Consider the following 16341-nt stretch of genomic DNA (forward strand, 5'->3'; position numbering starts at 1 on the left):
GCTATAAAACCTTTACTGCAGCTACAGCTGAAAAGCATCAATAATAATCTCATACAATTGAAATATTATTTAGGATACAATATAAACTAAATGTAAAAAAAGACATTTGAAACGGAAAATGTCCATAAAACATAAAAAATAATTCTAATTGGTGAAAAGGTGACAAACAAGCTGGTGACACACAAGAAAGTTTAATTAAATATACCAAAAGTTTTTTTTTACAGCCCAAAGTGAAAAAAAGAATATAAAACTATTTTACAGTGTAGTTTGTCCAAAGCAAATAAATAGTCAACTGTATTTTGGGTGGTAACCATGGCAACAAATCCAACCAGGCTTATTCAGTTGTCGGTGTGCACGATGGCGAGCGATTCCACGAGGCACCAAAAGTTTGCAAAGTTTAAAAAAAAAAAAAGGTGAATAAGACACAAACTCCTGAAGAAAGAAATTTATAAAATTATTGAAAGCAAATTTTTGATTGGCCAATTGTGATTGTAAAAAAACAAAAAACAATCACATTAAGTGCTGTACAAAAACATTAAGAGAAGCCCTGCCAAAAAAAAAAAAATACAAATTCCTTTCCTGACGCCCTGTCCGGATGAGCTGAGGAGGTTCTTTTGGCAAGGCTTTTACAATCATTCCTGGGACGTCTGCCAAAAGGAACAGAAAAAAAAATGATCAAGTTTTTAGTGGCAGATCAAAATTTACAACATGAAACAGTTCAATTATAATGGTTAACCAATTGCCTATTCTATTTATATGACTGTAACTTTGCAAAACAAAGAGGACAAATGATGTCATTCACCGTCATTCTACAGAAAGGCGGAGAAAAGTGGAATTAAACTTACTTCAACTGAAAGCCAGGCCCTGAAGAGCGGCTGACGACAACTTGACAGAATCGGCAAAGTTGGTATCTGCGCACATGGCAAGAGAAGAAGAGTTAGGATGCTAAATGACAGTGGTAACGTCTTCATCACTACACCTTGGTGGGCGTTGGTACAAGAAGGCGACGGCGATGATGGCGGCCTGACCACCGGGGCGAAGGCCGACTTCTGCTTGACGGCCGCTGATACCAACGTGGCGGGGGAAAACGAGAAGACGCCCGTCGCCGCCGCCGGTGCCGAACAGTTGGTGGCCAAAGATGTGGATGACGCCATCGTGGGGCTGGAAGGGAGCACTGCAAACATGCGCTTGGTTAGGAATGTTGGGAAAATATAAGGCCATTTCTAATATACAGTGGGTACCTCTACTTACAAATGCTTCTACATACAAAGTTTTCAGGTTATGAAATGCATTTATATGCAAATGACTGTTCCAACATACTTAAGTGTGATACTTTGGAATTATATTACATTTATTTTTTTGTTAAATACTGTAACAAATCTTGACTTGCAGCATGTGAGTGACGAGAAAAATAACTTGTTTAACTTTGGTTCTGTACCGTGGTGCCATTTTAATAAATATTTTTTTGCATACATACTTTTGTCAATATATTTCATACAAATTTGATATACCTTTATAATTCCTATAAATTTTAGGCGGTAGTATTAAAGATCATGAGAGGATTATGCTTAATGTAACCACCATATATGTCCATTCTAACAAATAATACTAGTTACAAAAAATAAATATCAATTAATTTCATAAGTAGCGTTAACACTGTACTTACTTGCATATGGCGAGTTGGCCACAGATGCATTGATGAAGGTCGGCGAGGCTCCCAGGTTGCCGATGGCGGCGGCGCTATTGGCGTACGCGTTGATAGCGGCGTGGGGAGGCGGCGTGTGCGAGTAGTGCTGTGGCGTGGAGCCGGCGGGCGCGTACCCGTGAGGTGACCCGCCACCAGCGCCACTCCCGATGTAACCGGCGGGGGGTGCGCTGGATGAGGGCTCCGACACGTTGACAGACAGCTGGCCTGTGAATGAACTGGCGGTCATTACGCCCGAGTGGGCGGGGCCGGGCAGCTGGGCGTGGCCTCTTGGGACGCTGTATAGAGCTTCCGCGATGTCCGCCGCTCGCTTTACCATCACCTCCTGTCACAAGATCAAAATACGTCAGGTGACATAGAGTTTGTAGCTGGTTAACTCACTGGATGCCAAATTGGACATGTATCACTGTCAATGGCAGCCAATTCATAATTGTAAAATCTACTCCTAAAATTCAACCTGTAGTTGACATGATCATAATGTGAGCTGACCTGGTTGTTGTGCGGCAGAGCGTAGAGCGCTTCCACCAAGTCGGCGGCACGCTTTAGGATCACCTCCTGGAAAATGAATGAGAAAGAACAAGAAAATGTTTCATTGAACAATATTCTGAAAATATCAGTCTTTTGAAGAAACATATTTGAATTCAAATGAACCAAAATAAATGTTGTTCTCAATCCCAGGTTCTGCCTTTTTGCATGTTCTCCCAGAGTTTGCATGGGTTTTCTCCGGGTACTCTGGGTAAATTCAAAAGGATTATTCACTAAAATGGGATGTCCATCAGCAGCCAATGGGTTAACCTCTGATTTCCTCATCAGAGATGATGAAGAGGAGGAGCTTTCATCATCCACTTAACATCTTGGAACGGGCGGAAAAGGCGAAGCCACGTCCGGACGGCCACTTAAAGTGCATGTAATGGCGACACATTAGCGGCGTTACGCCGCGCTAATGTTCCATGAGTAACAACGGCGTACGCGGCGGGTCACGCCTCCCTTTCGTCCTGATGTCATTCTACACACGCAGATGAGATGATTTGATGACTTTTCTCCGTCGTCATCCTCAACATTGCCGTGACCTCATCACATGACATCATTGCAAATGTGTCAAATGGCATCAGCTGGGTGGGGGGGAGTAAAAAGGGTGTGGCCTGAATGTGGGGGGCTTGCGCCTTGACGTGCACATATGTAGAGCAAAAGTGTTCATTGAACAATTTGTTTTGGGCAATCTGTTTGTGGCTAATCCCGTCACACGGCCCACTGCGCCGAATCCAAGTTGTGAGTGTGAGTGTACAAACCTTTGGAAGCTTCTCGGGGTCTCCGGGGTGACGAGGGATGACCTTCTGTAATCGTTGGAAGCCATAGTCGATGGTGGGCTCATTGAGAGCTTCATAAATGGCAGACATCGAAAAAAAATGACAATTAGAATTGATATAAGACCAAAATGATGAAGAAAGATAAATAGTAATGAGTGGGCTTGAGTATAATGCTAACATACAGTCATTGCTATGTTGATATAAGTCTGTATTATTATTGTTTTTTGAAATATTGAGAAGATCATTTTTTGGGTACAATTTAAATAAATATGGATCTGTGTTTTGAATAGTTATTTTTGAATAATTTTTGACAAGGTTTTATCATTTAAATGGTATGTAAAAATCCATACTTTTACACATCTTAAATTAGGGCGCCTATATAACTGTGTGTGTGTGTAATACACATTTTAGAAATCATTTTCAATCTGAATTGCAGCCATGAAACTTGAAATAATCATTTTTCTGTACTGCAAAAACTTTTTGGTTTTGTTTATAAACATCTTTTCCCAGAAGAAAAGATGTGCACATGAAGCTTTGTCATATTGGCTTCTCACAGCTGGAGTTTCCCGGGTCACACGCTGAAACCATCAGCCAATCAATGGGTCACATCGGTCACGGGCGCCCAATAAGATGGTCGAGTAAATAGCAGAGGGACCAATTAGAAACTCGCTTGCCTCGGGGCGCAATTTTGAGCCAACAAAAACAACACAGTGCGAAAAAAAACCGTTTTCCAGTTTCACAGCGGAAGCTCATTGGATGCCTGTTGCGATGATGTCATCATGCCAAGCGTGTTCTTTGCCTAATTGTTCCAATGTGCTTAAAGACCACCCTTTTTACTTTTTTTTTAGTAAGGATCTTGTCAGGGTATCCACATTTCCACTTTGCGGCCATTTGTTTACATACCCGTGTATATGAAACGACCCGGCGTGCCCTTGCAGAAGTGTTTGGACTTGTAGGACAGCGTGACCTCCACCATGCCGGGAATGTGTCGCGGTGGCGTCTGCACTCGGATGGCGTGGGCCGTGATTAGCTGCCACATCATAAGAAATGGCTCAACACCACAATGCAATAATGAGTCCGTTTTGACCTGGAATTGGACGTGTAAAAAACCCACCTCGCTCCAAACCATCATAGATCCAAAAATGACTTGCAGGCCGTCAAAGAAGTTTTCGCCAATGACGATCACTGTGGCGCCACCTGTGGTCCAACCCTCGCTTGGACTGATGGCTTTGATGCAAGGCGATGCTCCTTAAAAAAAAAACACACACACACATGTACAGTTACACTGATGAGGCAGATGGACAGGCAGGAATGACCTGATTGGATTAAACCATCAACCATCTGCTACTCATGATGCTCAAAGACAAACACACACAGAGACAGACACAAACACACACACTTTCTAGTTTGTTACCATGGTTGAGGTATGATGGCATTCCGTCTGCCAAGTCGAGCTTGCGAGCCCGCCGTCCGTGTTTGGAGTTGTTGTGGACAAACATGTTGTCGGAAACGGAGAGCACGTGACCCTCCACGCTGACTGTTGTCGACACTACCACCTGACCATAGAGAAGTAAGAGGAATGAGTATTAGTGCAATTCAAGGATTTGGAAAAAAATAGTGTGTTTTTTCAACTGGCAAGCTTCTATCATCACATTGTAGCTCAGTCTTTAATTATTCAACAAATATCAAGCACGTTTGGTGATAGTATTGCTGATGATACATTTGTGAGTTAAGTTGATTGGTGCCATTACAGAAAACTAATCACAACTGCTTGATAGGTTTTTTTTAAAGTATATTCAGTTTGCTTTTCAAAGCAGTTGCCTAATAAGGTAAATAAAAGCTAAATGATATTATAAAGAATACTTTTAGGTGCGATAAGCGTTTGTTAAGTGCGCCTTGGAGCATATCTGACACATCACACACACATGCACAGACTAAAACTACAGCTATGAACGTGTGTTAAACGTGGGTGTGTGTGTATATATTTTGCGGTGGGGTGCCGGAGTACCCGTGAAGGGTCCAACGCTTAATTATCTCCCAGGGAAACAGAGCTGTCTCCTGTGGTTCCACTACAATAAAGCCGCACAATTAGACACACTTCCACTTAGTGCCTGCTGTCAGACCCACACACACACACACACACGTTTAAAAGTCAACTAAATTGCTTTCTTTCCCATTTCCATGTGGGGTGGCGATAAGGAAATAATCAAGATGTGGATGTAATCGCCCACTTGACTTCCTGTCTGTTTGAATGGAAGACGGTCAAGCGCACATACCTGAAACCTTCTCATGTCTCGTGGGTTTCCCGCGTTTTTCAGGCAATTCTGGTTGCACTTGAGGAAAAATTTCAGGAAAAACCTGTCAAACACAATTGTGGCGTTAAGGATGAGAAAAAATATACAATATGTTTCATTCATTCATTTTCTGTACTGCCATATTACATGAATGTAGTCAGACATTGTAATATTGTGACATTAAAGTGGTGATATTATGAAAGTGATGTCATACATTGTCATATCACATGATTAAAATTGGAATATTGGAAAGAGTAAAGTCATTTGTTCAACCAGTCTATCATGCATGTTTGTTGGATGTAGCAAGAAACTGGAGTACCCAAAGAAAACCTACACAGGCCCGTGGGGGTAACATGCAAACACCACACATGCATAATCGCCTACTTATTACAATGTATCAACACAAAACTACTTTTGGCGTAAAAACATGACCAGATTGAGAAAAAAACTTGCAAAATGACAATGTTAGTTAGAATTATTTTGACGTTACATGAACAAAAAGTTCCATGTTTTTGGGGATGTAAAAGTCAGTGTGAATCCAAAACGGCAAAAAAGCGTGGGCGCTCTGAACGCAACATCATTTTTTTCTTCTTCAGGCCTACCACAGAGTCACGTCCCTGGAGCTTCCTTCCAATGGCATGACCAATGTGGAATGAGAACAAAGAGGAGGTACGGCGTGCTCGCCAGACGGCCCAGCGGCCTGGCAGGTCCCGGTGTAAAAAATGTGCGTTAACGAGCTTGGGCCGACTCAGAACACGGGACGGCGCCATTCAACGCGGATAATTACGTTGACCTCTCGCCCTCGGGTGACAGCCTATCACGGCGCAGGACAGCCACGCTGACCCCCGGCGACCTCGCACTGTCGAGTCCTTCTCACAACGGCGTGCGAGCGCACCGCCAACACGCGTCGGCGCACATTCAAAAGTAGCATCAGAAATATAGGAATTATTACACTTTCAAGTTTAAGCAATTAGGAAAACTAGCTATTAAGCAGGCATTGTATCAAATAAAAATGTGGGGGACCAATAAGATGCCACAATGAATCGATGAATAAATTGACAGCTTTTTTGATAGTCGCCAGATCAATTATAGCCCTCTTTTTGAGCCTTTTATAAGCAAATATTCTCTTATATTTTTAATTATGTTAACATTTAATTGCATTTTTTTCATCAAAAAGATTTGATGATGTCACAACCAGAATAAGCTGGATATATTTGCACTGATTGGAATAGCATTGACAGCATTATCAATTCTAATATCATTATTGTAGTCACTTGCATTTTGTTAATATGCTTAGCATATCACAGCACCTTTCAAATTTTTTTCTCATCCCATATTTTCAATGATTTTGTGTGGTCATGTTTGTTCCCTTTACTCTCATTGGCTGACAAGCTTCTTGATTTCAAAGACAGCGCTCTCCGTGCCCCCCGCCATTGACCCCATCTGGCCTTAACTACGGAACGTGCGCACACACAGAGAATGGCTATAAATTGATTGGCTGCTTTGTGTGCTGGTGAAAAGGCCTCCAATTATAAGAGGCAATTATAAAAGCCTCAATGAGTGTGGTGGAGGGGCTGGGGGGCTGGGGGGGGGGGGGGGGTCTCGTGCACAACCCCCCCTGCGACAACCCCCCACCAAATCCCAGTCCCGATCTGTTTCAAGTGATAACATTGCACTTGACTTTTGCATGCCAGGGGGCGGATCTAGGAAAATACCCCCTTTTTTTAGGGGTATAATACATGAACAATTCTATGGGCAATTATACAATAGATTGTAGTTATGGTTTGTCTAAAATTCTAATGGGGGGGATTTCTTAGCAGCATGTTAACTCACAATGCCAACGCTTGGAGGGAAGGAAGGAGGAGCCCTTCCTGGGGAATTCCACTGGAGGTGTGTGCGCGGGATTTTGTACGCGTGTGTCCGTTCTATCCCCCAAAGGACTCACCATGTTGCTGCTGAGCCAAAAATAATCACACTGCTTTACTGCAGACCAAAACATGCCCACACACACACACACACACACACACGGGAGTTCCGGGATAAATACTTTTACCCGCGATTGATGGCGATAGAGCTAACCTAGCTTAGGGGCCTTGGCAAATAAGGGGTCCAGGAGGGCCACCAAATTGGAAAAACTGCCCATTTATACAATACTTACTGTACAAGTCCTTTAAAAAAAAAGCTTACTATACATGGTCATTTTCAATGGGAAAAAAGTCTCACTATACAAGGCATTTTAAATGAGAAACCAAAGTGATAAATGGCTTGACTATACAAGGTCAATTTTTAATGAAAATGCTATGATGATTTTTTTTAGGTAGACTGATACAGACTTGAACCCAAGGCCTCAGTACTGTTAGGCCAATGTGCTAACCACTCAACTACCAGGTCACTCTTAGATTAAACAGTCATTTTTTAATGAAAACAAAGCTATATATGTATATATATTATTATATATAGTACGTATTTTAGTCACACACTATGGGTGGGCATTATACTCGAATAAATACTGTATATAGAATATAATGTGTATCTGCTAACTTTAGATTTCTTTTGATGTGGCCCTGATCATTGTTTATCTCTTCATTCCACCTTCACGTGTGCAAAAAAAATATATTTTTGTGACAAGCATAAGTGGGTTGGGCTTTCTTACTCAGAGACCCTAGAGACGCCCGGAAAATGGGATTTGAGGGAAAGCCGGCAGACGTAAGAGAAAGCGGGCGACATGACTTCATTTGCATAAAGACAACACCTAATTGATAGGCCGACAGCTGGCTGTCAATCAACGTGTGTCTCCTGGGAAATATGCTAATGAGGACGGAGAGGAAAATCAGCCTACGTCGCCGTCGACGCCCTTTTTTCGCCACCCTCAGCGTGGTGTCACGTGACAGAAAGTAAGAATCACTTGGATGATGTCATTTCCTCATAATCAAACCACCCCGATATGGAAGACATATATAAAACAATGATATAATAATATTAGTTATAAGTTGGCGAACGACTTTACGGAGGAAATATCAAACTGCGACTGATTTTGACGCCTCAAACATCACGGTGCGATCAGGTGAAGGTGTTGTCACCTAAGCGACACACACGTAAACACGTACAAGCTCATTAGCAGACAACACAAGTCAACACTTTGCCAAATGCAGAACAAAGAATGGCACGATCGAAAAAGCAGTGTGAACATTTTTTTAGTTAAAAAAAAAACTAATTATCACTTTCCGTTCCACACACACTTCCTCCTCCACATGTGGTTGCAACACAAACTGGTGGTCACTACAGTGAACTGTCATTCAAAATGATTTGATATTTTTGAATTTCGACATGCTAATAGACAGAATTTTCTCTTTGTGTGTGGCCGCCGTGCATGTACCCTCACACCCTTTATTTCTATCTTTTTGAATTTTTTTTTTCTTTTTCATCTCACCTACTGTTAGCGTGTGCAGCGGGATTACGCTGTGCTGACGGGGCGCTTTCCATTCAGACCACTTGACCTTTGCGGGGCGGCTAAATGAGCGCGCACATGTCAAGTCGCCTCACAGTCTCGCAAAAAAAAAGTGCGCGTGAGTACGTGCGATAAAACATAATCATTCATTAAAATGCAGCTTCACAACCTCCATCACATCCATGATGGCTAACCCCCCACCTTCTAAGATGGGGGAGCATGTTGAAAAGAGGGCTGTCTTGTGTGAAAGGGCTTTGCTTTCTCAGTTATTTAGAAAGAAACACACCCCAATAAAATAAGTGTGTGTGTTTCCTGTTATTGTCACATGGAGATGAATTGTGCACATGTGATGAAAAAGCACTTCCTTGTCTCATTACGAAAAATAACAATCAACATTGTGTGTGTATACAGTGTGTGTATTAACTTCCACCCTGACAGATTTGATGCTTTTCCTATCAGGAAAGGAAGTGGATTAGTGCCACTTCCTGTACACAGTGTATTTCCTGAATGTCGTTACATATTTGAGACCAGATGGCGTGTTTACACCTGCCCTGTTTGATCTGGATCAAACCTAAAAAATGATTGGTCCCCATTTGATGAATACAATTCTGGTGTAGATACAGTGGTACTGCTACTTAAAATAGTACTTGTTTTGTAACTTGGATTTTTGTAAAATAGAGTAGTATTTTCTGGGTGAATTTTGGAAACCAAGTCATTTTTGTAAGTAGAAGTAGCAGTGTATTTTGGTCTGGAACAAAGAAAAGTGAAATATGGACACTCCCAATCACAAATGTTTCCACACTAAAAAAAATGACAGAATCTTGTCAAAGAGGAATAAATGTCCAGAACTCACAAAGATCGAAAACTAATACGACATCTCCCTCTTGCTACTGTGACAATGAAATTTTCTGAATACGGGATGAACAAAGTTATCTAATCTAATCTTATGATGATATTAAAGTTGTCATATTACCTTATATTACCATGTAAAACGACGGCATTTATAGAGGAGCAGCTTCAAATTATTTCGTTTTTCACCTCCTGCTAATTCTGACAAAACACACACACACACACACGGTGTGTTAGAGATGTTAGAGAGTAAATCTGGAGTCAGTGTGTACGCGCCAGATTGTCAGAGATATTTTGGTAACTGACAGAAAGAAAGGTGTGCGTGCGAGGAAAGCAACAGCGGCAAAAGATGAAGAGATCGTTTAGAAGATTTCCTTCAAATTACTGACAGTCACCCTCCCCTTACTAGCGCTGTTTGATTGACAGGACTCCCCAGCGTGAGGTTTAACCTCCCAAAAGAAAAGCCAGCTCCTCATCTAGCCTGCAATTCCATTGTGTGACTGCAAATCCTCCTCTTTGTCTTTTTCTGGTTTGCGGTGCGTGAGAAGCCGGCGCTCTTTTGCGCAAACTTCCTCAACTCTCCGTCGTTTCTTGTCCGTTACCCCACTCAACCCTAACCCTTGTCTCAAACTGGATTGGCAACAAATGTTCCGCACACACACACACACACACACGCTCACACACACTACGCACGAGGCCCTTTAGCAGTCAAGCAGGCGTGTGATAGGGTATCATCGCATCTCGTTAACCTCCTGTTAACCTCAAGTGAGACGGATTAACGAGGCCCACACACACACACTGATTTGCACTCAACTGTCACTCACTCATGTACACACACACACATTCCTAACCCACATTATTATTTTTGGGTAACTTGATCAATAGTAAAAGACGCACTGAATTTGCTTTCTATCCTTCCAAAAGGTTCCAAAAATAAACTTGATGTAGCTCTCTTCTTTTATTGTTATTTACTTCGATTTTTTCCTCCTTGAAATTGATTTTTTTTTAAACTTAACTCAAACTCGTCCAATCCATTTTGACACAGAATCAACCATTTTATGCATATTTTTTTCTATTTATTTATTTAAATATCAATTTGACCTATTAGTTAGCAAATAGTTACCTGGACTATAAAGAGTTAAGTCTCTAAAATGTTAACTTTTGAATAGCTGTCCACTATAGTGACCACTGTCCCTTAAAAAAAGGCTATAACACACTGTATAGTACATTGCTCATTTGATACGTACTAATTAACACCAACAAGAAATCCAATAATATTTTGCATATGTACTATGCCAAAATGTCTTTACTGTTACGTATTTGATGATTTTAAAGTTTTCTGAAAACGCAGATGCTAAGAGAAGAATGTCCTCCTATAGTTGAACTCATTTACTTCAAATGGGGGGGATCAATCAGCCAATCCATTCGGATTACGGGGCGCTGGCAGCCGATGATCGATGGCGGTGAACGGGAAGAGCCCTGTGTGTGTGTGTGTGTGTGTGTGCATTAGCGTATGTGCGCAGCCGTGCTAGTGTGTGTCCACATGTTGCAGTACAGACTTCCAGATGTTGCAGCGAGAGTGTGTGAACGGACATCGACAGGAAGTATCCCACGGTATCCACGGTAACCTTGACATTCCATCTCCACCACGTACTCTAGCATCTCCCATCGTGGTCCTCTCAAACACACACACACACACACACATATGGACTATGATTGAAAACGGGCCCTTTAGTAAACTTGTTTAAACTATTGAGAAGGAAGAGAAGAAGACATGAAGGAAAAAAAGAAAGGAGTTTCTTTTTAAGTAGAAAAAGGATAAAATACAAACCCGTAGACGAAGGGTTAAAAAAAAGCGCCTCGGATTGCGTTTCACTTCTTCACTGTCACATTTTCACTTGTTTTTTTTTTTTTTTACTCGTGACCCATTTTACGAGAGTGATGGAAGAGCGATGAGTGTGAGCGTGGGCAGGGCGAGTATGTTGGGCGTGTGTGTGTGTGTACTGTACGTGGGTAACGAGCATGTATGTTGTACTTACTCTCTGTGCTAGGCTGCTGTGCCACTGTTTTTGAGGAGTGTGTACATGCGTATGGCTGGTGACTGTCAAGTGTGTGATTGTCAGCTATGTGTGAGACAAGTAGGTGACTGGTGTGTGTGTGTGTGTGTGTGTGTGTGTGTTTGCGTACATCTGTGCGGTTGTGGGTGCGAGGGAGGTGGCTGAATGCGAGATTTCCACGTGTGAACATATGTTTGTGAGAATATGTGACAACAGCGTGTAGGTGTACGTCAATGTGTGCGTTCATGTGGAGTGTGTTGTTGGGCAGATTTTAAAAAGTAACTACTGTATTTTACGGACTATAAGAGGCACTTTTTTGTCATTTGGATGGGCCTTTGTGTCTTTTTTAGGCTATAACCATGTGCTATGAGAGACACTTTTCAAGCGTCCCAAAAAGTTTGAAAAAGCGCAACTATGCGGAAATCGGAGTATTAATATGGAATATGAGTACAAAATATTCCTTTCCTCTTTTTTTTCATTTGTGCATGTGTAAAAGTAGCAGCATTGACAGATTGGCCAAATTTACCGGCAAACTGAATGGTTTAGATTTACAGTGTTGGCTTAGACTGGAAACTTTGGGATCTGGCAACCCCGAGGTGCAGCACACCATTGGCACAAGACCTTCATATAAGCGCCAATGGTGTCTCGTGTAAAATATTTCTTTTTCTAAAGGACCAGCACCCAAGTGGTTTATGGACTGGTACCAGTCCGCAGGCCGGTGGTTGGGGACCAATCACATCCATCCATACTAAAACTAGATGCTGTCAGTCTATGTGCATTTGCCTGCGAGATGTGACGCAAACTAGACACACACACATGCTACCTGTCAATGATGACGGGGTCTGACGGCGTCTCGTTGCGATTTCCGCAGCTTTTCTTGTCACAGCATCGACTGCGAGGAGACAAAACAGCTGTTAGTGTGCGCACATGAAAGCCACGCGCTGGAGCGGGAGCTGGCGGACAGAAATAGATGTAAAAGTTGTGTCGGAGCCGTTTTCGCTTGACACTGTCAGCGCACTTGCACATCTTCTACGTGAAGATGGATACACAACATGGATAGCAAAATGGATGGAGTGATGGAAAATAGATTTGGAACATTCTATTGTTTAGATCATTTGATTGTTTTGTGATTGGGGTTTTACATTTGCATAAATGAGCCATTTGGACTAGAAAAGGGGGTGTCATTGTGTGTGTGTGTGTTTCAGACCTGCACATGATCTCGTGTGTGAGCAGCACTCGGCACATCTCGGGGTTCTTGTCTTGCCCCTCGTACACGATGGGCTGTGAAAGAGTAAAAAAGTTCATGATATGTGGATTTGAAACATGCATTTTGACTAAATAGGTGGCTGCCCATTACTTCAACACAAATAGTCACATTTTTGTAGGTCAGACACCTCTGAGTTCAATAATACGAAAAACAGATTATATATAGTGGTACCTCTACTAAAATTAATTAGTTCCAGAACTTGTTTTCTTAACTTTGATTTTTTTTTGTAAATAGAGCAGAATTTTATATGTACATTTTCCATGGTTCAACCTGGCAATGATAGGGAGCTCACCTGTTTGCTGGCTGAATCGATGAGCCTGACATAAAAGTCTTGTTCGGTCCTGATGCCTGCACATCACCACACAGCAAAAAGCCAAATTAGCATTTTGTTACTTTAAATTGTCAAATGTTTAAACTAAACAAATTCAGCCAAAAAATCTTGGTTTCTACCAAATCATGACATCATGGGCACACAGTTAATTATTTTATTGTATCCACTCCAATATAAAAAGTCTTTCTCTTACCATTTGAATAGAGCAGCTGAAGCTTATAATGGATGCCGTTATTTGTCTTCTCCCCCGCGCGCTCCTGCGCACAAGAATAAACAATCAAATCCAGTTTCAACTTTCGCTCGCAACATTTGGCATTGCAACAGAATATATATATATATATAAATATATATCCCCCATATATAAAAATAAGTTCAGCAACAAGATATGTGTGGCTTTTCTCCCATATCCCAAAAACATGCAGGATAGGCTTGTTGAACACTCCCAATTGCCCCTAGTTGTATGTGTGGGTTTTCCGTGGGTACTCAGGTTTCCTCCCACATCCCCAAAACATATTTGCTAGGCTTGTTGAACACTCTAAATTGCCCCTAAATGCGACTGTGAGTGTTAACACATTTGACAAATTCATCCGGTCAGTAATAAATAATTGTTGTCCGAATGCTGCGGGGCCTTATGATGACATCATGGCAAATAAATCCACTGCAGTACCTTGTCCTTCTCGATGAAGCCCACAAAGTTGGTCCTCTCCACTTCCACAGGTTGCCCTTGACGGTCGTAAAGCGCCACAACGAAGTGGAAGAAGTTGGACTTGCGCAGGTTGGAGGGGGGCTGCTTCTCAAAGTGGGCCCGGCCCACCGCCACCCCGCTGTGGGCAGACATACAACAAGAATTATTTTACAAGACCAAATGTGTATCACCGGGGTTATTTTTGTATGATTATATCAACTTTCAACAATAGTGAATGCAATTATGTGGATTCATTTGAGAGGAGACAATGTACAGCACAGGTGTCAAAGTGGTGGCACTGGAGCCAAATCTGGCCTGCCGTATCATTTTGTCAACTTTGTGTTTAATGATCAAATTCCTTTTTTCCCCTTCATGAATCAACAATTTTTAAATGAAATTTGTTTGTTTGTGTTTTAGTTCACCAAGCATTTTTTTAACATCTAAAAATAAAAATATGCAAATATTTGCCATTTTCAACTTTAGTATTGGTCATATTTAAAATATATTGTTTGCTATTGTGATGAAACCCTAAAAAAAAACTCATCAAGATTGTTTCAGATTTTTAACAAAATCCATATTTACTTCCATATTTTTAATCACAATTTCCCCTTCTATTTTTCACTATAAATAAACAGATTTTAAAAAATGTGATATTTACTACTATAAATATATATGACTATACTTGCCCTCTTTTCTGATTTAAAAAAATTGTAAATAAATGTAAAAAAATTAATCCAAACAAATCAAGCATGGATACTACTACTGACCTCTGTGCAGCAGTGTTGGCGTCCAGCACGCCGCCGCCCCCCAGAGCGCCCAAGCCCCCTTGCATCCAACCCCGGACGGCGTTCATGTCCCCCAGCAGCGGCTCCTCCTTCAGGCTGCTGCCGAACATGGGCGCACCTCAAGCGGCTCCGCTCGCTCCGCACTTGTGCCCGGTCCTCCACGCTAAGGGGTCCGAACGGAGAAGGGGGCTCTCATACAAAAGCTCCTCATATGAAATAAAACAGGGGCTCCCCAAGTCATCACGTCTTCATTTCCTTCATCACTGGAGTCTTTCTCCAGGTTGTGGAGGGTCTGGTTAGGATCTACTCCTGCAAGGATGAGAGTGAAAACAAGGAGTTTGGGGGGGAGGAGCTTATGATGGGTAAAGGGGCGTGGTTGGAATACATGACCACGCTCTTTTTAAGTGACTGACAGAAGGGTGGGGATAAAAATGTGGTCCTGTGCATGGTATATTTGTAAGTAAGATTATAAAATATTATCATACAGAAACACAAATGGCACTCTGATTAAAATAACTCACAGGATGCCATTGACAGGGTATAGATGTCAAATTAATTTCAAGAAGGATTTAGTTCAGGGCCCAACTCCGGTCCCGGAGAGCCGTTGTTTTCCAACACACAGGAATCAAATCATCGATATCAGTATCAAGCTTCTGGGAAGCTTGCTGATGAGTTTATCATTTGATTCAGGTATGGTAGAGGAGGGAGATATGGAAAACATTGATTTACTATAGTCGTTGGAAATGAACTTTCAAAAGTGAGTCATTCCAATACACACGCGTGAAAGAGCCTGTACTGCCGCCCTGTGGTCAACGTTCCAAACTGCAGCGTGGCGTTCACGTGACTTTTTTTCTTCCCTATCAGAATGTGCTTTAATTTTACTTATTACCTATGCCTTCGGTATTGTTACGTCTGAATCAACCCAACACTCAATAACTATTGTATTGCTATAAAACCTTTACTGCAGCTACAGTCGCGACATATATAAAAGCATCAATAATAACCTCATAAAATCGAAATATTTAGGAGTATAGCCAAATTTTACTCACCAACAATCCTTTCTATTCGTGCACAAAATCCATCCTCCTTTCTATCCTCAAGATTTCAATTACCGTGGTAAATAACAAGCAGTTAGTGGACTGAAAGTTGCAAACGAGGCTTTTTCCAGGGTGCAACATGCTTGCTGGCTTTGGAGTTGTCCAGTCTTTCTTCATGTCCAGCTTTTCTTGAAAAGTCCGTCTCGAAAATGGCTTTGATAGTAGATCTGCAACCGGATCCCCTCTTCTCCTTCAGCAATTGTATGTGAACAAAATCGCTATTAAATCAACACAAAAATATATGTTTGTGCGGCTCGATGCAAGTACAGTTTGCTAGCTCTGGCTAGTCCAATCTACTACTAGCCAATCAGTCTGTGAAAGTGATGACGTTTCACTGCACCTGCAACAAGTTCTTGGTGTATACTATTTCAATTTTTAATACTATTTAGGATCATAAATCCAAATTCTAGACACAATTTTGTCAGAACTAATCAAATCACTTATCGTCAAAAGGGGCGCAGGGGGTGCCGGAGCCTGAAAAAAAAGTCAAAATTTCCATAGCCATTAATGTTTTAT

General features: G+C 41.7%; 1 protein-coding gene across 1 annotated transcript; it reads right to left on the reverse strand.

Moving 5' to 3' along the window:
* Positions 1-175: 175 nt before the first annotated feature.
* Positions 176-16099, reverse strand: LOC144212829 (transcription factor COE1-like). The gene is made up of 17 exons (XM_077740985.1): positions 15778-16099; positions 14711-15037; positions 13926-14082; positions 13452-13515; positions 13220-13275; positions 12868-12941; positions 12484-12552; positions 5289-5370; positions 4427-4568; positions 4127-4260; positions 3916-4042; positions 2995-3083; positions 2195-2260; positions 1667-2030; positions 980-1174; positions 846-911; positions 176-647 (listed from the first exon to the last, which is right to left on the reverse strand). Exons 2-16 carry the CDS (start codon positions 14836-14838, stop codon positions 847-849), a joined length of 1812 nt encoding a protein of 603 aa, XP_077597111.1. The 5' UTR covers positions 14839-15037; positions 15778-16099; the 3' UTR covers positions 176-647; position 846.
* Between the last annotated feature and the right edge of the window lie 242 nt (positions 16100-16341).

Source organism: Stigmatopora nigra, chromosome 19, assembly GCF_051989575.1.
Source record: "Stigmatopora nigra isolate UIUO_SnigA chromosome 19, RoL_Snig_1.1, whole genome shotgun sequence".
In the NCBI taxonomy this organism is placed as follows: Eukaryota; Metazoa; Chordata; class Actinopteri; order Syngnathiformes; family Syngnathidae; genus Stigmatopora; species Stigmatopora nigra.